At 56.9% G+C, this 24,290-nt stretch overlaps 1 protein-coding gene across 1 annotated transcript in view; it reads left to right on the forward strand.

Moving 5' to 3' along the window:
* The first annotated feature begins 774 nt into the window (after window positions 1-774).
* The window catches only part of FAM20C (FAM20C golgi associated secretory pathway kinase), a 64,717-nt gene continuing 41,201 nt past the window's right edge, over window positions 775-24,290 (forward strand). The window contains exons 1-3 of the mRNA XM_010331651.3: window positions 775-1,624; window positions 3,658-3,836; window positions 18,091-18,169. Coding sequence (XP_010329953.2) covers window positions 1,026-1,624; window positions 3,658-3,836; window positions 18,091-18,169 — 857 coding nt within the window. The 5' untranslated portion in view covers window positions 775-1,025. The remainder of the gene's footprint in view (window positions 1,625-3,657; window positions 3,837-18,090; window positions 18,170-24,290) is intronic.

The following is a 24,290-nucleotide window of genomic DNA, read 5'->3' on the forward strand; positions in this document are numbered from 1 at the left end:
GCTCCTCTAGGGAGGGGCCGAGAGGCTGCAGCTGGCGGTGGCGGCGGCCCCTGGCGGGGAAAGCAGTCCCGGGGCGGGGAAGGGGGTCCCGGGGCGGGGAAGGGGGTCCCGGGGCGGGGAAAGGGGTCCCAGGCCGGAGCGCCCCTCTCGGCCGCAGCTGCTTGCATACCCAGACCCGGGCGCGCCCCGCCGCCCGCCCCCAGGTCTCCGCCGCTGTTCTCTGCGAAGCGCGGGAAGAAGGCGCCCTCTCCATAGCGGGCCAGGAGCTGCAGAGACGTCGCGGGGCGCGGCCGAGGGAGGAGGAAGGAGGGGAGCGCCGCCGGCCCGGGCCCAGCCGTGACTCGTGGGGCCGCGGCTCCGCCAATCTGTGGGCGCTGACGCGGGGGGCGGCTCCGCGGCGCTCGGATATCTGTCCGCCCGGGGCGTGGGGCGCTAGAGCTTCGGCCGTGCGGGAGTTGCGCTCGGGGCAGCCGCTGCACCTGCCCGGGACCACCGGCCACCCCCCGCGCCCACCTCCTCCGCCCTCCGCCCTCCAGCCCCGGTGTTCCGGGCCCCGCGCGAGAGCAAAGCCCTGCCCGGAGGAGCCGCCCCTTCCCCGCCCGGCCGGCCGGCCGGCCCACGGAGCCCGCAGAGGACCGCGCTGTGGACCCGGATGGACCCGCGCGCCCGATGAGCCCCGCGCCGGCCGCTGCGAGCACCGAGCCTCCCGCCGCCGCGGCCCCCGCCGCCCCCCGCGCGCCCGGATCCGCGGAACAGGGGCCCCGGGCTCCCCGGCTGAGGGCGCGGCCGCTCCGGAGAGGCCGAGCGGGGACGGCCCTGGGATGGCTCGGGGAGCCGGCGCCTCAGCGGCGGGCGCCCCGCACGTCGTCCAGGCCCGGTGACAGTCCCGGAGCTGGTAGCCACCCGGCGCGGATGGACCTTGACCCGCGAGGCGGCGCCGCGCTCGTGCCCAGCTGCAGCTAGAGGGGCGCGGGCGGAACGCGCTCTAGGCCCGGGACCGCCAGTCCGTGTGCGCGGCCGCGAAGATGATCCTGGTGCGCCGGTTCCGCGTGCTCATCCTAATGGTGTTCCTGGTGGCCTGCGCGCTGCACATCGCGCTGGACCTGCTGCCCAGGCTGGAGCGGCGGGGCGCGCGGCCCTCGGGGGAGCCCGGCTGCTCGTGCGCGCAGCCCGCCGGGGAGGTGGCCGCGCCCGGCTGGGCCCAGACTCGGAGCCGCCCCGGGGAGCCCCCCGCCTCCGCCTCTGCCGCCTCCGCCGCGGGCTGGCCCAACAAGCACACGCTGCGCATCCTGCAGGACTTCAGCTCCGACCCCTCCTCCAACCTCTCCTCTCACTCGCTGGAGAAGCTGCCGCCTGCGGCCGAGCCGGCAGAGCGCGCCTTGCGTGGGCGGGACCCGGGCGCGCTGAGACCCCGCGACCCCGCGCACCGGCCGCTGCTCCGCGACCCCGGTCCGCGTCGCTCCGAGCCGCCCCCTGGCCACGGTGGGGACGGCCCCCTCTTGGCCAGGCTGTTCGAGCACCCTCTGTACCAGGTGTCAGTCCCGCAGCTCACGGAGGACGACGTCCTGTTTAACGTGAACAGCGACACCAGGCTCAGCCCCAAGGCGGTGGAGAACCCGGACTGGTGAGTGGGGGCGGGCAGGTGCCCACCCCAAGGGAGCGGTGAGCCCAGGCACGGTGTGGAGAGGTTCAGGGGCCGCCAGAGGGCCGTCCCCCACCCCATGGAAGAGGCCAGGCAGGGAACGTGGTGCAGGACGCAGCAGCCTCTAGCTCAGGGCACTTCCTTTGTCTCCAGGATGACCTCCTCCCCAGGAGGGGCTGCCTGGTGGCTGGGAGCTGTGCCCTGTGGCTGCTGGTGAGGAAGACAGATCCTGCTCCCTATAGAGCCGAGTCCTGGCCAGCCCTGGCCACGAGCTTGGGAAATGGGGTCAGACAATGAATGAATGAGTTGTCAAGGGAAGGAGAGCCGCCTTTCCCTGGGAGGGGGCCAGGCTGTTGTTAATCTTGCAGACACTTGGCAAGGGTGTCCTGGGTGGACACCCGGGAAAAGGCCTGGATGTGCCTATTGAGTCTTTTAAAACCAGTGGCTGGAGCAGAATTATCAGAGGGGCTTGCTGGCAGCCATAAGGTGCAACAAAGGGGTCCACCCGGTAAAGGCCGCTGCAAAGGGTTGATAGCTCTGTAAAGTGTGAGAAGCCGGGCCAGGAACGTCTCTTTAAACACTCCTGGCTAAGCCCTTTCCCCACCCCCGGGCCCTTCCCTCCACCACACAGATCAAAACAAGCAGATGCTGCAACCCAAGGCAGTGGAAGATTAACCACAGCAAGGCCAGAATCAGTAACTACCTGCAGAAGGTTACCTAAGCCGCAGAGGGGAGACCAGGCATCCAAAGGATCTCGCTGAAGGTCCCTTCTCCCCTGAAATGTGACCAAGCCTGGTGTCCTCTGTCTAAACACACCGGCTGTTTGGAAGCCTCTGAGTTTTGCCTGAAATGCTTGGAAACTTGAGAACCAGAGGAGCAGCCTAGGCTGTGGCTCTGGGCTGTGAGAGATGGCCACCCAGAGCAGCGAGTGGCCGGGGAGATGGACCCTAGCCCGCCCCGTGTCCAATGCAGGACAGAGCTAGGGCAGAAACCACCTCCACTTTAGTTGAATTCGAGCTAAGACAAGTTCTCAGTTTCCCTGCAGGCAGACAGAGTCGGTCCTTCCTCCAGAATGCTCCCTTGACCCCAGAGACGAGATGAGAGGACAGGCCATGTGGGCAGCGGGTCCTCCATGGGAGCCTGGGCTAGAGAGAACGCTGCCTCTTTTCTCTCTCCCCACCAAGGCTGCTCTCATTAAAATCAAATTTAGCCTCTTGCATCATTCTGCCCCTGGTTGTTGGAACAAAAGCAGAGAGCCGGGAAGGATCGGGACAGACTGGGCGTGTCCGTGATTTTCATGCAGTCCATGGTCAACTACTCTGGGAAGGGCCGTCAACCCCTCGCACCCCCAGCTGACATCATTGTTGGGCCATTTCGGTGACCCCGGGACAGACGTGGCAGAGATGGCAGGGCAGCACTGATGCCCTGGGATTAGTCTTGCTGTAGTTATAGCTGTCTGTGGCGTCTCTAGAGGGTGAATAAGAATTACAGGCCTTTTGCTGTGTTATTAGTTGGCAGAAGAGCAGCCACAGAAAAAAGTGCAGGCATTGCAGGGCTTTCTTTCTTTCTTTCTTTTTTGAGACGGAGTTTCGCTCTTGTTACCCAGGCTGGAGTGCAATGGTGCAATCTCGGCTCACCGCAACCTCCGCCTCCTGGGGTTCAGACAATTCTCCTGCCTCAGCCTCCTGACTAGCTGGGATTACAGGCACACGCCACCATGCCCAGCTAATTTTTTGTATTTTTAGTAGAGATGGGGTTTCACCACGTTGACCAGGATGGTCTCGATCTCTTGACCTCGTGATCCACCCGCCTCGGCCTCCCAAAGTGCTGGGATTACAGGTGTGAGCCACCGCGCCTGGCCAGGGCTTTCTTTAAGCAGAGGCACCTTCGATAAATCTGCACTTACTTGAACCCAGAGTTAAAAACCTCGGCATCGGGGGCCACTCCCCCGTCATCCGGCTCACAGGCCTCTTCTTTTTGTGCTGACGTTCGTTCATCCTCACTGTGCCCTGCAGGCCGCACACAGGTGCTGAAGGTGCAGAATTCCTGTCCACCGGGGAGGCGGCCGTGGACTCCTATCCCAACTGGCTCAAATTCCACATTGGCATCAACCGGTACGAACTGTACTCCAGACACAACCCAGCCATCGAGGCCCTGCTGCACGACCTCAGCTCCCAGAGGATCACCAGTGTGGGTAGGTGTCCTTGAGTGCACTCGAGGGCTGTGTGTTTGCTGGCCGGGGCTGGCGTCGGGGTGCCGGGGCGGGCTCTGCATTAGAGAGGTTGCTCATTACTGCAGCATTACTTTCTGCGGTGATCTGCACGGGCAGCCAGGAGGGTCAGAGGCCTCGAGTCTCCTGTGCTGTCACACTGGATGTGCTCCTGATCTGTTGCACGATGAGCAGGGAGACTCAGGGGGTGCCAAACGGATGACAGCATCCTTCCCTCCTGGATAGAGGAACAGAGGGGCTTCCTTGGTGGCAGTGACTCCTCCACCAAGAGCCTGTACGCGGGGCTCCCCTGCTTTTCTGCACACGACCCTGGCTGGGTGGAGAGACAGCCCAGAGCCTGTTTCTTGTGGTTTTGAAGCGACTTCCATCAGAGCTCAGGAAGGCACTGTGCAGTTTCATACTGAGGAGGAGTGTGCAGGCCTCAGGATGGAGGCCTGGGACTCCTGGGTGGGGGAATTTGAAGGCAACATCTCCAGGTACTTTGGGATCTGCTGAATTGGACAGAAAAAGTTCATCGAGTTGCTAATTTCAGGAGAATGTGTCACTGCAGTTTCTGAGCATGGAGGTTTGGTGCCATGTTCTCAGCTTGTAGGCAATTATTTGTGAAGGTCCCATTTGTCACCAGTGCTTGAGAGGCAGTGAGGGTGGGGCTGAGGCCCTTTGCTGGGAGCAGCTGCTCCTGGGGGCTTCAGGGAGTGGGCCTGGGTGCGCCCGGCCGAGGGCGGATGCGGAGGCCGTGAGCCTGAAGGCAGGCCTTTGCACTGTGTCATGAGGCTGGCAGTCCCAGCTATTAGCTTCACGTGTGTCTCAGAAGTAATCCTGGTGCCAAAAGGGTCCCAGAATCCTGGAAGTCGGTCCAGTTGCTGCCATAGGACTTAGGTGTTTCCTATCAGGCCAGCCAGGTAGGTTCTCCAGAGCTCTTCAGAGGCTGTTTCTGGCTGACTCTGCTGGGCCCTGAGTTGTTTGCTGGACACTCACCCACTCATGGGAATACAGAACTTGCAGCTTTCTCCCTACCACGTGATCAGCTCACCTCCTAAAAGAGATCAGCTGGACACACTGGGCGTCCTCTTCCCTCCATACTGCCTGGGAGGAACCCGAACACCTTCCCCTGCCTTGACCCCCTCTCCGTGAAAGCTCTGCCTTTCTCCTGTCCCTGCAGAGGTCTGGGGGCTTCGAACTGTGCTGAGGAGCAGTCCTGCAGACAGCCACAGCCAGAATGTCCCTTCTGCCCCTTAGAGTAAGCATGGCTGTTAAGGAAACATTCGAGCAACTTGTTTGTGCATTCTGCAGATTTTACTGAGAACCTCCTGCATTTCAGGCCCCCTTTCTGAGTGGTAGGGGATGAGCTCAGCCTCAATGAGATCTGCTGACAGCCCCACGAGGACAGGACACACACGCAGTGCCCGATCCTGAGGAGGAATGAGCACTTGGGGGCCATGCACACAGCCAGGGCATGTGGAAAGGAGAGGGCCATGCACACAGCCAGGGCATGTGGAAAGGCAGGCTGAGAAGACCTTCCCCTTTGGGCAGCTCGCCTTCCAAGTGGGGTTCGTCTCAGCAGGGAGAGAAATGCAAAAGCATTGCACAGGTAGCCAGGGCTTTCGGAAGGTGTAGCACTCGCCTTTGGAGCCTCGCATGGCACTGTCTGTGTGAGTTTCTCTCCGGCTCATTTTCCCCATCCGTCCAGTGGGGTCTCGCTGCTTGGGATCGATGCAAGGATAGGATGAGGTGGCGCATGTGAGCAAGCGTGTGAAATGTTAACAGTGCTTTCTGCGTGGGTTTCCACAACAGCCCCCTCGTGTGCACAGGCAGGATCTGAGCAGAGAGAGGGAGGGCTCTGTGGATTCCAAAATCCACCAGGCCCGTGGCAGGCACTGCAGATCACCACACATCCCTCAGGGACCGATTGGCTTTCCAACACCAACGCTGCAGCACTGCAATGGTTCTGTGCCCAGGAGCTCCTAGAGCAGCCTCAGGGAAAGCACAGGGCCTCCTGGGACCTTGGGCAGCTTTGCCCACCTCAGGAGTCCTCTGTCCATCTGGGCAGGCTGGCCTCAGGTCAGTGCCACCCACTTGGGTCCGACTGTCCCAGGGCAGTGGTGCCTCGGCTGCCTGACATTGCAGTGCCTTGGATGGAACCCTTGCCAGAGAATCCCTACCCCAGGGCTCTGGCACGGCCTACTCCTACCAGGGGGCTGCCTGAGCTGATCTCGCTTGCATGCCTACTAGACCTTGCTGGCCACGTTTATGCTAGTTCAGTCTTCTTGGGTGGGGGCCCATCCAAGGACAGATGGGTTGCTCACAGTCATTCTGCAAATGTCCAGCAGGGCCTGCAGGGAAGATGGGCAGACAAAGCCCCAGCACCCAGGCAGGACAGCAGGATCTGGCCCAGGGGATCTGGATGCAAATCCTGGCTCTGCCAGCCACTAGCCAGAGCGGCACTGGGCAAACGGATTAACCCCTCCAGCGTGTGGTTTCTCACCTAGAGCGTAGAGATGGTCATAATCTGGACCCTGTGACCTCTGACTTGCAAATCTGAATGCCACACAAAACTCGTTCACTGGCAAAACCTGACTCAACCTGAACTTATTTGGGGGCCAAACCTAAATTGTCAAGGCTAGTTAAAAAATCCTTATTTTCCTCTTTTACAGTGAATATTCACATGTTCCTCTGAAGAACAGGGTGATTTAGTTATGGGGTTCTGCCCCAGACCCATGTGGGCATTGCATGATGTGCAGCGTGTACAAACCACGTGTGCTTCTGGTCATCTGAAATACTTGCCCAAATACTTCTGCCCCCAAAGATGTTGAGGAAGAACACGGATCTGTGATGCCGGCTTCACAGGGTTGTTAAGGTTTAAATGTGCAAATACAAGCAAAGAGCTGACAGCGGAGCCTGAAAATGCGTCTGCTGGGTGGGGCCTTTCTGTGGCAGCAGCATTTCAGGCAGCTCACCTGCAGGGTGAGGTCTCCGTCACTGCAGCATTTCAGGGCAGCTCACGTATTAGCCGAGGTCTCCACCGCAGTAGTATTTTGGGGTAACTCACCTGCTGGGTGGGGTCTTCACTGAAGTAGTATTTTGGGGCGGCTCACCTGCTGGGTGGGGGTTCTGTCATTGCAACATTTTGTGGCTCACCTGCTGGGTGGGGTCTCGGCTGTAGCAGTGTTTTAGGGGCGGCTCACCTGCTGGGTGGGGTCTCCATCACTGCAGCATATTGGGTACAGTTCACTGCTGGATGGGGGTCTTTGTACGGCAGCAGCATTTCAAGGCATGCTGGCCCTCCTCAGCTGGGGAAGCCAGAGCTGGGCGGGTGCCCGAGCCTCATTAGGGTCTCAGTCCGGATGTTGGGTCCAATTTTCCCTGCTGCCTTGGGCTTGGAGATGCTCACAGGTGAGTTCTCATTTGCTAAGAGGTCTGTCTTCTGATGAAGCAGGAAACCTTCACCTGTGACCACGGGAGCTGCTCCATGCCCAGAGCCCAGGTCTCCTGGTCTGCAGGGAACAGTGCAAGGTGGGCTGGCCTAGGCCAGGCCACAGTGTCACTGGGGGCTGTATACTCTGTCCTAGATGGGGGCTGCCCTCCTTGCTGACCTCACTTGCGGCTGCCTGGCTCACCTGACTCAGCCACGGCTGTTCTGAGGGCCCTTCTGTGTATGAACTTCCAGTTGGAGGTTCTGGGTGAAGACCCAGCTGCTTGAGATAGCAACCTCTGGATAGGCCCTTGCCAATCAGGCAGGTTTAGAGCCTGGTGTCCCCAGACAGGACCTGCAGCCCAGAACAGGGGTAGCCTTCAAAGGCCAGCCCTGCCTTCTAGCCACCGCTCCGCAGCAAGGAAAACCCAGGCTTCAAGAGCAGGAGGCTTGTCCAAGATTAGCACCTGCTGGCGCCAGGCTCTGAGTTCTGTCTCCTCAGCTCTCCAGCCCCTGGACACTCACTTTAATCTCAAGTTATTCATCTTACTATTAAATGTGAGTCCGGAAATGTCATTGTAATGGAGAACGATGCCTGTGAGTCTCCAAAGCCTTCCCTCAGAACGGTTCCATTAAATCTCCCCTGCTCAGAACCACTCAGTCCAATTCATGGAGCTCCACGTGGTCTAAGTACAGCTGGTTATGGCCGGCAGACGTTTATTTATAGCTGGGCTCCTGGCTGCCTGGTAACCAGCCGTTGCCACCTTTAAAGAGTCTTGGGATATTATCTACCTCTATTCAGCTTGAAATCAGGCATGCAGTGCCTTCGGCTGGGGCTGGTGATAATTAAATTGCTATCATGCACAATTATGGATGCAAAGAATAAATGACACAATTAACTACTCTGTACTTGGAATTACTGTTAAAAAAAAAAAAGAAGTCATCATACTGGCATGTGAGGATTTGGGCAGCTTCTGGACTGAAATACAGACTTCACAATTGCTCCATCCAGATTGGGACAAAGCCTGTGGCTGGGAGAATGTGCCTGAACCCAGAAAAATGACTCCACAGGACAAAAGTCCTCGACACTAATTGATCTGGCAAAAGGGGAATCATGAATCTCGTGAATCTAGGAAGAATCCGGGACTAATCGGCCGGTGAGCTTGGAGGAACTAAGGGCCTGCCACTGGGTCGGCCCACGAGAGGGAGCTGCCTGCAGGTACCCAGGAGGGAACGGCCGCCCTGTCTATTCACTGGGGACAGAACTCCGTGGAAGGCAACACCAGCTCCAGAAAGGCCACCATTCCCCCTCCTGCCCATCCCAGGTGGCAGCTGCCCCTGCAGGTCATGGTGCCAGGACCTGGCTTGGCCAACGTAAAGAGAGAAAACAGAAGATGCCCAATTAGCCGGATGCCCACGGCCCCAGGGCTGGGGGACCTTGGGCCATCCTGAAAGATGGACAGTGACCACCTGCAAAGGCCAATTTCAGGTGGAGTCTGGAGGAGGCAGCAGTTCGCTCAGTCCCTGCTTAACTCCCTTCCCAGCGTCTGATAGAAGGTGAGGAGCAACAGCTCTTGCTGGTGAGGCCTGGGGTCACCCAGGCACCAGCCTCTCCATGCTGGCCCCCTAACTGCCAGAGTGTGCCCCGATGCGCTCCTGCTGACTTTCCTTTTAATTGCAGATGGGGACCTGGTCCCCACTGAGGCAAGGCTGCAGTTTTCTTTTAAAAAAACTTTCAAAATACAAGGGGTCTTAAAGAAAAGCCTGAAATAAATAACAGTCCGGATGAAAGTGTCCCAAGGGTGTTGTGTGACGAACGGGACTTTGGGACGTGCTGATTTGGGCTTGCCTCTAACTTGAGGCCCCCAGAAGCGTCAAGAACCGGCAGACCCAGGCCCAGAGCAGGCGTGGGCACTCGGCTCTTCCAGCCCCTTACCTCGAAGTAGTAGGGGCCCACAGTTCTAGCCTCTTTGATGCCAGCCCCAGGGTACCCACTGCTGGCTGATAGGTGGACACACCGTATGCCTTTTCCTCAGAACCATGCTCCTCGGTGCCCAAGGTGAGTGGGTACCCAGAGTCTGGGACACCCTGAAGACCTCTCTGGCTTAGGGATGTATGGGGCAGGAAGAACAGGGTGACCTGAGCATTCCTGGTGTCACATTCTCCAGATCCAGGCCCTACTTCCAGCACACATGGGCTGTCCTCATGGGATGTGTGGGGCGGGGAGAACAGGGTGACCTGAGCCCTCCTGGTGTCACATTCTCCAGATCTGAGCCCTCCTTGGGGGAGGCCCCACTCCCAGCACGCGCAGCTGTCCCCATACATCTTCAGGGAATAACTGTGCTTCCCTCTGACCCTTGAGGCCAGACAGTGGCTGTGACCAGGAGGGGACCATCTGACCATGACCCCCAGGATGGATGCTGGCCCACTTCAAAGGCGAGATGGCCAGGGCTGCTGGCGGCAGTGTTGGGGCCCACACTGAGTGCGGCGCCTCACACCTAGATGTGTTTTTGTGGTCCACAGGTCTTTAGGAGGTGGAATTGGTTAATTTAAAGTCAGCTTGGGGTTCTTGTTAGAAAGGGTTCGTGCTCCCACCAGAAACCAAGGCTGAGTGGTGCCTGCATGCCACGTTCCAGCACCCAATCACCATCCCCACGAGCACCCTGCTGGCTCTGGGCTACACACCTCTTTCCTTCAAGGTCGTCTGTCTCCTTTGCTCTCTCTTTCTCCAGATCTTCTTGGTTCTTCCTTCTAGAACTTCCAGTGGGTTGCTGGAGCTGTCCTGGGTATGTGGTTTGCCCAAGGCCACACTGACTGGGGCCAGGTGCCAAAATCCATTAGTATTTCTATAGCAGCATCGTCTTTCTATGTAAGAAGCTTAGATTCATAAGAAATGCCAACATCTCTTGGAGTCTTTCTGAGGAGACCACTGCATGTTACATCGCCTCTGCCCCACACCACGATCTGGGGGGAGAGAGTCTAAAACCCAGCAGCGTCCGAGGGTCTGTGTGGTCATGAGCTCTTAGTGCTGACAGCGTAACAGCACAGGGCACTCTGTTAGTGCATGTTAACTTGTGTAACTAGTCCACGTTAATTACATTCCAGCCATGTTAACTAGTGGTGTAGATGAATAATGATTAATCAATATGAATGAATCCTGTATACTAATGGATATCTGGGGGATAGGATTCTTCAGGGAGGCCAGGGAAGACGCAGCGTGTCACCTTTGATCTAAAGGTGGCGGGTTAAGTGGTGGGAGATGCTCAGGGCAGGTGGGCCGGAAGGGGAGAGCATTCCAGATGGGGATAACATATTCGAAAGGCAGTGGACATCTTCCCGTGTGCATAGAGAGGACAGGTGGCCGCTGGGTAGGATTGTACCAGGAAATGGGGCCTGTGCAAACATCTGCTCTTGTGCATAGAGAGGATAGGTGGCCGCTGGGTGGGACTGCGCTGGGGAATGGGGCCTGTGTGACCATGTTCCCCTGTGCATAGAGAGGGCAGGTGGCCGATGGGGCAGTGCAGACAGGACCTTCTTCAGAAGAGGGACTCAACTGACCAGATTTGCATAATATGTTTTTATTGCACTGGGAATTGGCGCCTGGAGGCGCACTGGGGTTCAGTTGCACTGTTGGGTTAATGATGGCCTGGATTTGCGGGGAGGCGGCTACAGAGGGAGATGGTAGGAAGGTGGTAGGTGGGAGAGGGCTTAGCAGTGAGTCTGAGGCTTGTTTACAGTGTGCGGTCACTTTGGGGTCTGTGCCAGGATGGCCCCCACCTCATCTGGCTTCATGGGCATCAGAGGGGTCAGCTCTCAGCAGGTCCCTCCCCAGGATGGGGTTGGGCAGGCTATGACTGATCTCTGTTCACTGGAGGCAGGGGAGGCTGCACCAGGGAAGGTGTCTCTTTCAGCCCCGTCCCCAGGGCCTGTGTCCACACAGAGGGCATCTCTGTCAGCCCCGTCCCCAGGGCCTGTGCCCACACGGAGGGCTTCTCCCAGCAATGATGTGAGATTTCCGAGCATTGTGAACTTTGGTCTGTCTTTAAGAAAACCCAAAATAGCACCTTCTTTTCGAGGTCTTGTCTGTTTCCTGGCTCTGCCACCTGCTGGCTCCTTCCTGGGTGGAAGGACAGGGACGACCCTTTCAGTGCACGAGCCGGTGGGCGTCTGCACCTCCCACCCATCCCTGACAAGCACCGTCGGCCTTTGCTGAGACACAGCAGCTTATGTGTGGGTCTTTGCAGGGAAACCACAGAATTCCAAGCGTCTTCCAGCAGAAGACCCACTTGGTAGACTGAATGGTGGGCCCAGGTGGGCGGCACAGCCCACAGTCCGCAGGAAGCCTGAGGTCCTCAGTGGCTGTGAGATCTTCATGCCCTTGAATTTCGAATTGTTTATTTACTCCGTGGGGAGGAGCCGGCCTCACAGCTGAGCACAGGGCCAGGGAAACGGCAGTGCAGACACGTGGACCTTCTTCCAGAAGAAGAAGGACTGAACTGACCAGATTTGGATAATATGTTGTTATTTTAAAAACCAGGATCACAAGCCCTGGGAGGAGCTGATGTGCTGTCGTACTTGGCCCAGGAAGGAATTGTTAAATCCTGTGACCCCAGTTATTAAATGGGAATGGGAACCCCAAATGGAGCTTAATCGGGTCACCAATTTTCTAATCATCACTTCTTTTTTTATCTTACTGAAAAATGTAGTCACTGTTTATGGTGGAAACTTAGAAAGCACAGTTAAGGAAAAATGGAAACATAAAGTCACCCACAGTTTTACTTTTGGGAGAGAACCACCAGGCTTTAGGTGCCCATCCACGCATCCCGGTTTTAAAACTCCGTGCACTATATTCAGAAGAAATCGTTGCGGAGTCTAAGTGTTTAACAAGCTGTCTTGCTTATTGGTAAAATCATGTGCAATTGGCTGTCATCAAAAACCCTGTGGTGCCGGGTAAGAAGCTGGGATGTGCCCATCTGTGGAGTCTTGAGCTGCTGGCCTGCCTGAGGCTGGCATTCAGGTTCTGTGCAGTGTTTTGGAGAGAAATGAGACTTGTTGCTGCTCCCTTCACCTGAGGAGGGCATGGCCTCAGAGAGTTTCACCGACAGACCTGGCTACACAGTGGTCCAGGGCACTGGGCCCAGCTTGGACCAGGGCCTGCCAGACGTGGTGCCTGACAGGGCAGTGGCTGGAGCAGACGCTGCCTGGAGGGAATGGGCATGTGACCTGGCCAGGCCAGGGTGTGAGCTCAGGAGCAGCAAGAGCCACCAGAAATGGGGAGGGCACATGGCATGTGAGTGGCCATTCCCATGGCAAGTGCCCATGCTGCTGTTATTTTCAGTGCTTGGGGGGAGAGGGTGTGGCACTTGTGGCCTTTGCCATGGCAAGTCCCCCTCCGCTGCTGTTCTCAGTGATTGGGGGGGACATGACACTTGTGTGGCCCTCAGTGTGGCTAGTCCCCGTGCGGCTGCCATTGTCAGTGCTGAAGGAAGGAACGTGGCATCGTGTGGCCCTTTCTGTGGTGATTTCCTGCACACATTGCTGCCATTCTCAGTGCTTGGGGAGGTGACGTGGCCCTTGTGTGGCCCTGGCTGTAGCAAGTCCCCATGCCACTGCTGTTCTCAGTGTTGCGGGAGGGAACGTGGCACTTGGGTGGCCCTTGCCATGGTGAGTCCCTGTGCCATTTCTGTCCTCAGTGCTGAGAGAAGGTACGTGACACTCCTGTAGCCTTCGCTATGGTGAGTCCCCGTGCTGCTGCTGTACTCAGTGCTGAGGGAGGGGACACGGTGCTTGTGTGACTCTCACTATGGCAAGTCCCCACACCACTGCTGTTCTCAGTGCTCAGAGAGGGGACGTAGCATCGTGTGGCCCTCGCCGTGGTGAGTCCCTGCACTGCTGCTATTCTGAGCACTCACAGTGTTGTCCCCATGTAGTCCCAAGAGTGGTCCTGGATAGAGGTGTGTCACCCCCATTCTACAGGAACAGCCGGGATTCTGGCAGGTCCCATGGGGCACCACCCTACTCACCAGGACCCTGGAAAGGAGGCAGGACAGGTGTCTGTGTCCTGAGCCCCGTTGTACTGTAGAAACGGGGTCTCTCTTGCCCAGGCTGGTCTTGAGCTCCTGGTCCCAAGCCATCTTCCCACGTCAGCCTCCCAAGTGGCTCGGACCACAGAAACACACCACTAAACCAGTTAATTTTTTAATGTTTTTGTAGAGATGGGGTCTTGCTATGTTGCCCAGGCTGGTCTCAAACGCTTGGCCTCAAGCAAGCCTCTTGCCTTGGCCTCCGAAAGTGCTGGGATGTCAGGCGTGAGCCACCGCACTCGGCCACTGGACCCCATTTAACAGGAGGGAAAACTGAGGTGAGGGAGGTGCAGACCCCTCAGAGACACCCGGCCGCAGGAAACCGAGCACACGGCCTCGAGGTGGTATCAGAGGCCATTGACAGTTTCTGTGTCTGTCCCAGGCTTGGGCTCTGTCTCCCTCCTCCCTGGGGCAGGTGCAAGCTCCTCCCTTGTGCCAAAAACGACGCCTGGTGGATGGTGGGGGACTCTGCTTTTGAGTCCTTGCTCTCCCCCATGCTCCTGGCCTTCCTGGAGGATTCAGTGTCTTGGGAAACATCCATGGCACCCCCAGGCCATCCCCTGAGGACTTCTGTCCTCATGCTGACCCTCCCTCCGAGCCGGCCGCCACCCGAGACCTCAGTTCCTCTGGGGCAGTTCTTCCTGTCTAAGGGAACGCCTTGGGCTTTCTTTCACCAAACCTACCCACCCATCTGCAGGAGGCTCCCCCAACCCGACATCTCCTCCAGGGCTGGGTCCTTCCTGAGCTCTGTGCCCGAGGCAGGCACGGGTGCCCTCCAGTCACGTGGAGGAACCATGGCATCCCTGGAGTGTCTCTGTCATCGCAAGCTGGCCAGGCTCGGTCTTCCCCACTCCATGCCATTCCTTCTCTGGCTGTCCCCTGCTCCACATCCCACGCCACTCCGAAAAATACCTCTCAGATCCTCAGATATTTCTTGGATTTTCCATTTTTCCATCTTTATCTTCATCTAAACCGCCACCGTCTCCTGCCGCTCCGCAGCCTCCCCGACCTCTGTGACCACCCTTGGCTCCAGGGCAGCAGCAGCAGGAGGGACGGCATCTGCATGCCCCCTTACTCCCTGCTGCCCCACACCGGCCGCCCTTAACGTTTCCCCGGGACCCCTGAGATCTGCATGGCTCACCAACCCCCATCGCACCTTTGCGCCCTCCCGTCCACTGTGATGTGTCGGCCGTGACCCCCTCAGCCCTGCATCCGTACCCACTGTCTCCTTCAGGGACCGTACTTGCTCTGCCTGTGTAGGGCCGTGCCTTCCCCTGTGGGGCTGGGGCTCGACCTGCCCCTTGCTCTGAGAGCAGCTCCCTGGGGAGGCTGCTCTTGAGCTGTGCCCAGGCCCCCCGCGCTGCTTCCCACTTCACCTGTGCACCCAGGCACTCGGATGCCACCCCATCACGTTCCATTTACGTCTGTCCCGGCAGGGTGCCCCTGGCTCTTGTTCATGCCCATGATGTTAGAGTGTGACTCGTGCCTGGAGTGGCCCTGCAAGGCCTCCTCACACTGGAAAAATCCCCCGTGTGGCCAGACCCGGCCAGTCCGCACCACTTGATAACCCATGTGTCCGGCAGCCTGAAGGCCCTTGCTGTAGCCAACTTAGCTCCCAGGACTGCCCCTGCTGTGGGAAGCCCCCAGCTCCCTTGCTTTTCCATCGGCAAAAAGGAAACCCCAAGGTGGTGGACGGAGGGTCCTATTGGGAGTTCTTGAGCCTTCTCAAAGCAGGAGAGAGGCTTCTGGAGGCTTCCACAGGCCGCCGAGTCCTTGCAGGACCGTGGGAGCTGCCTCCAGTGAGACAGGTGGTTCCAACCCCAGGTCTCCCCATAGTCGTCCTGCTCAGGCTTTTCTAGCTCCCCAGAAACTATGAGCGGGAGGCGCCACTCCCCACAGGCAGGTGGGGGAGGGCACGAGTGTGTGTGGGTGTGCATGTGGGGGTGCAGGGGGTGTATGGGGGCGGCTGTGGGTGTGGGAGTGGCTGTGTGTGGTTGTGCAGGTGTATGTAAGTGTGTGTGTGGGGTGTCTGGGTGTGTAAAAGTGTGTCAGTGTTTGTTGGTATGTAGGTGCCTGTAGGTATGTGCTGACATGAGTGGGTGTGTGAGGCGTTGCCGGCAGGTAAGCACACCTGGCCATCCCTTCTAGAGAGTAGTCCCTTGTGTCTGTGGGTATGTGTGGGTGGTGTACGGTGTGTGCGTGTGGTGTATGGGTGTGGTGTGTGTGGTGTGCAGTGTATGGGTGTGGTGTGTGCAGGTGTGTGTGGTGTGCAGTGTATGGGTGTGGTGTGTGTAGGTGTGAGTGGTGTGCAGTGTGGGTGTGGTGTGCGTAGGTGTGAGTGGTGTGCAGTGTATGAGTGTGGTGTATGGGTGTGGTGTGTGTGGTGTGCAGTGTATGGATGTGTGTATAGGTATGAGTGGTGTGCAGTGTATGGGTGTGGTGTGTGCAGGTGTGTGTGGTGTGCAGTGTATGGGTGTGGTGTGCGTAGGTGTGAGTGGTGTGCAGTGTATGGATGTGGTGTGTGTACATGTGAGTGGTGTGCAGTGTATGGGTGTGGTGTGTGCAGGTGTGAGTGGTGTGCAGTGCATAGGTGTGGTGTGTGTAGGTGTGAGTGGTTTGCAGTGTAGGGGTGTGGTGTGTGTAGGTGTGAGTGGTGTGCAGTGTATGAGTGTGGTGTATGGGTGTGGTGTGTGTGGTGTGCAGCGTATGGGTGTGGTGTGTGTAGGTGTGAGTGGTGTGCAGTGTATGAGTGTGGTGTATGGGTGTGGTGTGTGTGGTGTGCAGTGTATGGATATGGTTTGTGTAGGTGTGAGTGGTGTGCAGTGTATGGGTGTGGTGTATGGGTGTGGTGTGTGTGTGCAGTGTATGGATGTGTGTATAGGTGTGAGTGGTGTGCAGTGTATGGATGTGGTGTGTGTAGGTGTGAGTGGTGTGCAGTGTATGAGTGTAGTGTATTGGTGTGGTGTGTGTGGTGTGCAGTGTATGGTTGCAGTGTGTGTAGGTGTGAGTGGTGTGCAGTGTATGGATGTGGTGTGTGTACATGTGAGTGGTGTGCAGTGTATAGTTGTGTGTGCAGGTGTATGTGGTGTGTACTGTATGGATGTGGTGTGTGCAGGTGTGAGTGTGCAGTGTATGGATGTGGTGTGTGCAGGTGTGAGTGGTGTGCAGTGCATAGGTGTGGTGTGTGTAGGTGTGAGTGGTTTGCAGTGTAGGGGTGTGGTGTGTGTAGGTGTGAGTGGTGTGCAGTGTATGAGTGTGGTGTATGGGTGTGGTGTGTGTGGTGTGCAGTGTATGGGTGTGGTGTGTGTAGGTGTGAGTGGTGTGCAGTGTATGAGTGTGGTGTATGGGTGTGGTGTGTGTGGTGTGCAGTGTATGGATATGGTTTGTGTAGGTGTGAGTGGTGTGCAGTGTATGGGTGTGGTGTATGGGTGTGGTGTGTGTGTGCAGTGTATGGATGTGTGTATAGGTGTGAGTGGTGTGCAGTGTATGGATGTGGTGTGTGTAGGTGTGAGTGGTGTGCAGTGTATGAGTGTAGTGTATTGGTGTGGTGTGTGTGGTGTGCAGTGTATGGTTGCAGTGTGTGTAGGTGTGAGTGGTGTGCAGTGTATGGATGTGGTGTGTGTACATGTGAGTGGTGTGCAGTGTATAGTTGTGTGTGCAGGTGTATGTGGTGTGTACTGTATGGATGTGGTGTGTGCAGGTGTGAGTGTGCAGTGTATGGATGTGGTGTGTGTAGGTGTGAGTGGTGTGGTGTATGGGTGTGGTGTGTGTACGTGTGAGTGGTGTGCAGTGTACGGGTGTGGTGTGTGTACGTGTGAGTGGTGTGCAGTGTATGGGTGTGGTGTGTGTACGTGTGAGTGGTGTGCAGTGCATGGGTGTGGTGTGTGTACGTGTGAGTGGTGTGCAGTGTATGGGTGTGTGTGCAGGTGTGTGTGGCGTGTAATGTATGGGTATTGTGTGTGTAGGTGTGAGTGGTGTACAGTGTATGGGTGTGGTGTGGGTGTGAAGTGTGTTGTGTATGGGTGTGGTGTGTGTCGGTGTGAAGTGTGTGGTGTATGGGTGTGGTGTGTGTAGGTGTGTGTGGTGTGTGGTGTATGGGTGTGGTGTGTATAGGTGTTTGTGAGTGTATTTGTATGTGTCCAGGTAAGCACACCTGGGCCGTCCCTTCTAGAGGTCAGGCCCTGTGTCTTTGGGTGTGCCTGTGAGAGTGGAAGAGTGTGTGTGTATGTGTGTGTGTGTGTGTGTGTGGTGTGTAGTGTGTGTTGTGTGTACATGGGTGTGTGTACATGCATGTGGGTGCAAGCATGACCGTGTGGGGGTGCGTGCTGATATGTGTGGGTGTATACATGTGTCTCCGTGTAAGCACACCTGGCTGTCCCTTCTAGGGGTCAGGCCCCTGTTACTGTGTGTGCGTGTGTGTGTGTGTGTGTGTGTGTGTAGATGTGTGTGGTGTGTGGTTTGTGTACATGGGTGTGTGTACTGTGTCTGTGGTCAGATCATGGAGAGATCTGCCCCAGGACTCAACCCTGAATATCACGCAGAGAATTCATAAGCCAGGTGGGAGCTTCGTTGGCAAAAACTCCAACTTCCCAGGCAGAACGGGACCCCTGGGCCATGTCTGGAGGACCCGGCTGGCCAGTACAGTGTGGATTGGAGCCAGGAGCCCTCGTCCACCCAGGAGAAGGGCCAGCGAGTGACCCTGTTTCTCTCCCTCCTTCCACAGCCATGAAGTCGGGAGGCACGCAGCTGAAGCTCATCATGACCTTCCAGAATTACGGGCAAGCGCTGTTCAAACCCATGAAGTAAGTGCTGAGGCCTGAGGGGTGGGGCGTGAGGAGCTGGAGCTGGAAGCAGGAAGGCACTGGGCTTCTGCCGGGGAGGCCGTGTCTCCTCCCAGGGTGTTTTGCGGAGACTGTGGGTGACCACTCTTCACTCTCCCCGTGATGGCAAACAAGCAACAGGGTGGCCTCATTTTCTCTCCTCTCCCACGGTCTCCCCACCTCATCCCTTTTTATAGGACTGAAAACCTGCTGCTGGTTATTCTTACCCCGTGAGAATAAGCGTTTGTATTTGAAACAAGAAACCTGGAATATGAACACAAAAGAACGCCTCTCTAAAAGAGGTGACTTCCGCCCCTTTCCAGCATGCCTCCGGACTTGCACACCTTTCCTGCCAAGGGTCGGCCGGAGCTATTTCAGGCTTTGTAGGAGCATGGTCTCTTCCCGGTAATTCAGTGAGTGGTGTCAGCCCCAAAGCCGCTGGATGCAGTCCATGGTGATGGGGGAGGCCGAGTTCTAATAAGACTTCATTTATGCAATAAAATGGACTGGGTGTGGTCCAGTGAGCCGTGTGCCCTGTTCTGGAGAAAATAGAAACTGTGTCACCAAAACCGATACCAAAGCACTCCATGGCACATGATAGCTCGTGCAAGGGGTGGCGAGGGGTGTTTGGACACCCAGCCACCCCGGGAAGTTCAGGGTGAGTGACTGCAGTGTGGGTTATGGGGCTTGCGACCTCCAGCGAACCAAGGTTGCTGTTCCATCGTCTGAGATTCACTGTGTTTAAAGCACGGGCTGCAAACCCAAGTGCCCTCAGGGGTATGCAAGTCATGCCAGGGAGGCTGATGGGCTGGGTAGGGCCTGTGGCAGGCTGAGGGGTGCACGTCCCACAGGAAGGGGGCCAGCAGCCTGCTCACTGGATCTTGGCCACCTGGCCTGATTTCTAACTTTTCAGATAAGCTAGAAATACGTTTTGTTTTTTTTTTCCCTGTTTAGTCTTGGTGGTAACTAATTCAGAAGCTCTTAATATACTTTGCAGGTCAAACAAAATATAGCTGCCTGCTTGCAGTCGGGCTTAGTTTCTGGGCCTCTCATTTCTCTGGACGAATGTCCTAGATGGACTGGACAGAGGGAGGTGACCCTGCCCCAGGCTTCCCCGGAGACCCGTGAGTCCTGCCTCAGACCCAGGACTGCCTGGGGCCGGTGGATGAGTCACGGCCCCGGGCCCGGGCACAGGTCTCACGGCCAGTCCTGCGTGGGACCTGAGATCACAGGCACTTCCTTCCTCGTTTCTGTGTGAGGATGTGAAACTCAGCCCCCTTGGGCCTCTCGTGACCTCTGGCCATTGAGGAGGCCCAGCCAGGAGAGATGGCATCACATGAGAGATGGCGACCTGAGGGTTTCCTGGCTGTTTGAAGGAGCTGTTTGAAGATCCCTCCTTTCAGGATGCTGTGGCGTGGAGCTGGGGGTGGGTGGGAGACAGAAGAGCCTGTGCTGCTGCTGGGTGGACTCTTCCCCTGGCAGTAACAGGAGCGGGAACAGGTGGCCGAATGGTGGGGTCTTCATCTCCCTTGAGCTGGCTATGAGCCATGGCCATGACTGTGGGAAGCAGACTCCCACCTCCCCACTGTGGGTGCATTTTTCCAGCCTAGCAAATGTTTCCAGGTTCATTCAGGAGCTTCCCCGAAAGGGGTGGCCCCGTCACACCGAGCTACGCGACCCCGAGCGCTGTGTCCTGTCCGCAGGGAGCCGGGTGTTCCCGGGCGCCGGCTTGTCCAGCTTCTATTTGATGGTCCGTGTGAATCCCGGAGGTCCCATTTCTCATCTCGGGGGAGTTGGAAAGTCCAGCTGTGGTTGGTGGCAAAACAGTGACGTTGACGGAGCCACTGCTCTGTGCCAGGCCCTGCAGTAACCAGCGTCTTGTGGCCCTCGGTAGCCGTGGCCAGACCTGTTCATAGGGTTTATATCAGAAGGCTTTATGTCTGTCTCCTCCTCATCTGGCTCTGCGAGTTCCGGGAGGTGGCATTTACCGCTGCGTGAAGACGAGGGAACTGGGGTTTGGAGAAGGAAGGTAGAGTGCCTCCTGGACCAGGATCCTGTGTCCCCTTAAGCTCAGGGTGTCCAACCTACCCTCCGCCTCCCTCCAGCCTTCTCCCTTCCTCCTCCCCCGCCAGCCTCCCCCCGGGCCTCCTCCCAGCTTCCCTCCAACCTCCCCCCAACCTCCCTTCAGACCTCCCCCAGCATCCTCCAACCTTTCAGCCTCCCCAGAGCCTCCGCTTGGACCTCTCCCTGCCTTCCCCCACCCTTCCTGGCCTCCCTCCAGCCTCCTCCCACCTCCTCCCCTCGGACCTTCCCATGCCTTCCCCGGACCTCCCCCAGCCTCCTCCAACCTCACCCCGGACCTCCCCCAGCCTCCTCCAACCTCACCCCGGACCTCCCCCAGCCGCCTCCAACCTCACCCCGGACCTCCCCCAGCCGCCTCCAACCTCACCCCGGACCTCCCCCAGCCGCCTCCAACCTCACCCCGGACCTCCCCCAGCCTCCTCCAACCTCACCCCGGACCTCCCCCAGCCGCCTCCAACCTCACCCCGGACCTCCCCCAGCCGCCTCCAACCTCACCCCGGACCTCCCCCAGCCGCCTCCAACCTCACCCCGGACCTCCCCCAGCCTCCTCCAACCTCACCCTGGACCTCTCCCAGCCTCTTCCAACCTCCCAGACTGCCCACAACCTTCTACCTCACCTCCCCGATCACTTCCTCTCCAGGCCTCCCCAAACCTCCCTCACCCCCACCATGGTGAGCACCTCACTGTCCCCAGCGTGGCCACATGTGGGGCTGACTTTAGAGGTCAGGGGACTTCCCGTGGTCCTGCAGTGGATAGAGGTCCAGCCAGGCTCCAGAGCCCTCTCCCCAGGACTCTCAGCCCCCAGCCCATTTGTCACAGCCCTGCCTTCCCAGCCTACCTGAAGGCCAAGGTCGCTGACGGACAGGCTGGGCAGGGCTGTGCCGACACCCAGGGAGGCCAGTGTGAAAGGAGGGCTGAGTGGGGAGGTGGGGGTCAGGTTAGAGCGTACCAGGAAACAGGCCTGAGAAAAGCCTGCTGCAGCTCGGGAAACTGAGGCCCAGAAAGGGAAAGGATGTGCTCAAGGCCGTGGCATCCACAGGCTGGCCCGGGACTCAGTCTTCCCACAAAGTACATCACTGGCGGAGGCAGAGAACCCAGCTCAGGCGGGCGTGTGTGCACATTTCACAAACCTGGTGTCACCCTCCCAGCTCGGTCCTCTCGTCACCCCCCCTCCCCGGCCCCAGGTCAGGCCAAGGCATTTCCTGGTGCTCGACCCTCCTTTGCTGACCAGGGCCCGGGTCTGTCATTGATCGTAGTCCTGCAGCCACTCGTGCCCCTGATGACCTATGGGGGCTGTGCCTGGGGCCTGGAGATGCATATTTCTTCTTCCCCAAAGACTGTGGTTTGAATACGAAAGCAGCTGTGGTTCATGACCACAGCATTAATAAATTAAAATTCGGGCCGGGCACGGTGGCTCACGCCTGTAATCCCAGCACTGTGGAAGGCTGAGGCGGGTATATCACAAGGTCAGGAGTTCAAGACCAGCGTGGCCAAGACGGTGAAACCACCTCTCTACTAAAAAAAATACAAAAATTAGCTGGGCACAGTGGTAGGCGCCTGTAATACCAGCTACTTGGGAGGCTGAGGCAGGAGAATCGCCTCTGTAATCCCAGCACTTTGGAAAGCCAAGGCTGGCGGATCACTTGAGTCCAGGAGTTCAAGACCAGCTTGGCCAACCTGGTGAAACCCCATCTCTTCTAAAAATATAAAAATTAGCCGAATGTGGTGGTTCATGCCTGTAATCCCAGCTACTCAGGAGGGTAAGGCAGGAGAATCACTTGAATCCAGGAGGTGGAGGTTGCAGGGAGCCGAGATCTGAGACAGAGTGAGACTCCATGTCAAAAAAAAAAAAAATTAGTCATCTTTAATAAAGGAGTTTGCTCTCTGCACGCACAGTGGCTTGGTGAGTTCTGGATTAGTTAGATGGGCACAGCGTTTCTCCACTGAGATGTTAGATGTAAGGTGAGAGAGTGTAGATGAGGGGCCAGCAGTGAGGTGGAGCCAGGCCTGGGGTGTTGCACAGTGTACATGGCTGGGGGTAACCAGTGGGAGTTTCAGGGTCTCCATTTATAATAGACACTGAAAAGCATATATAGCCAGCACATTAGCCCAAGAGCTCCTGGGTGTTTTAGCTTCAGGGTTACATTAAGATATTTAAGTTCTTTTTTTAAAGTCAGCTTTATTGAGATGTAATTCACATGCCATGCAATTCACCCACTTAAAGCCTGCAATTCAGTGGCTTTTAGCACAGGGTTGGGCATTCATCACCACAGTCAATTTTAGTCAATTTTCCATGATGCCAACAAGAAATCCTTCACAATTTTCTCATCACTCCTCAACCACCTTGTGCCCCTCCAGCCCCTGTCAAACACTGGCCTACTTTCTGTTTCTTCATACTAATCAGGTACTTATCCCGGATTTTCATACAAATGGAATTAGGCACTGTGTATTCCTTTGTGATTGACACGTTTCCAAGGCTCTGGAGTCACACATTCCATAATCATTTGTGATTGACATGGAAGGTTCTTGAATCATGCAGTGCGAAATCCTTTGTGACTGACATGGAGGGCTCTGGACTCGTGCAGTGTGTAGACATTTGTCACTGACATCGAGGGCTCTGGAGTCATGCAATGTGTAGTCCTTTGTGAGTGACAAATTTCCAAAGCTCTGGAACCATGCGTTGTCTAGTTCTTTGTGTTGACAGGTGGTTTCAACACTCATGGGTGCTATAGCATGGATAGGTGCCTCACTGCTTTTCATAACTGAGTAATATTCCACAGTGTGGCTAGACCACAGTGTGGCCGTTTATTTGTTCCTCTGTTGATGGGCATTCGGGTTGTTTCCACCTTTTGACAATTAAGGCTAATTTGAACAATTTCGTGTGAGTTTTTGTGTGGGCACATGGTTTCAGCTTTCATGGATCTATTCCTAGGAGCATTGCCGGATGCTCTGATGATAACTGTGTTTAACTGTTGGAGGAAGTGATCATCCGTTTTCCACAGCTGCTGCACCATTTGTAATCCCGTGAGCTCATCCCCAGGCTCCAGTCTCTCCAGCACCTCCTCAGCGTGTGTGGCTGTCTGTTTGATGGTGGCCGTCCCAGTGCAGGCGAAGTGGTGTTCCGTGTCCTTTTGACTTGCGTGTCCCAATGACTCATACTCAAGCGTCTTTTCCTGTGCACACGGGCCGTTTACACGTCTTCTTTAAAGAAATGTCTACGCAGGGCTTTTGCCATCGTCTGCAGTTGGGTTATCGGTCTTTTTGTTATTAAGTTTTAAGACATCTTTATTGTTCTGGATACGAGGCCCTTACCACTTATGTGGTGTCCTTTGAAGGACAAGCTTAATTTTAGGACGTCCGATGTAGTTACTTTTGTCGTTGCTTGCGCTTTCCGTGTAGTGATGACGTTTTAATATTGACAGCTTGTGTGTTAGGTAAGGAGTGGTGCAGGAGGCGATACCTAGGCTTGGCACAGTCAGCGGAACGGGTGAGGGCTTTAGGGAACGCCCGTGTAGCCACAGAGCCACCGGATTGGCGTAGCCACTGTTGCTGTTTGACCTGAGCGAGTGTCCTCCTCTCCTGGGACTCAGCGTTCCCATCCATCAACAAGAGGAGGTCTCAAGACACCCGCAGCGCTGGACCCTTTTGACCTGGTTTAGGAGACCGGCTTTCTAGCTTGGAAGGCTAAGCACCTTGGGGTTTCAGTCCGGTGAACACAGCAAGCGGGTTGTTGGCTACAGATTCCATCTTGCGTTCTGGGAAGAGCCTTCTGAGCACGTGGCGGCTGCCCATGACTCTGGCTGTGACCGGGTCCAGGTAGAAATATTCATGCAGTCATTCCACAAACACTGAATGCCTGGGCCTGGCCTCCCGCATAGTGCAGGGAACACAGACATGACTGAGATCCGATGTCTGCATGCGGGTCTGACCTCTAACGTGGGAGGCCCAACAGGTGCTACCTAAACGCTCCTCATCATAACACTCTCCTGCGCTCCAGGGCGGACAGGCAGCTCTCTATGTC

Source organism: Saimiri boliviensis, chromosome 1 (genome assembly GCF_048565385.1).
Source record: "Saimiri boliviensis isolate mSaiBol1 chromosome 1, mSaiBol1.pri, whole genome shotgun sequence".
Lineage (NCBI taxonomy): Eukaryota > Metazoa > Chordata > Mammalia > Primates > Cebidae > Saimiri > Saimiri boliviensis.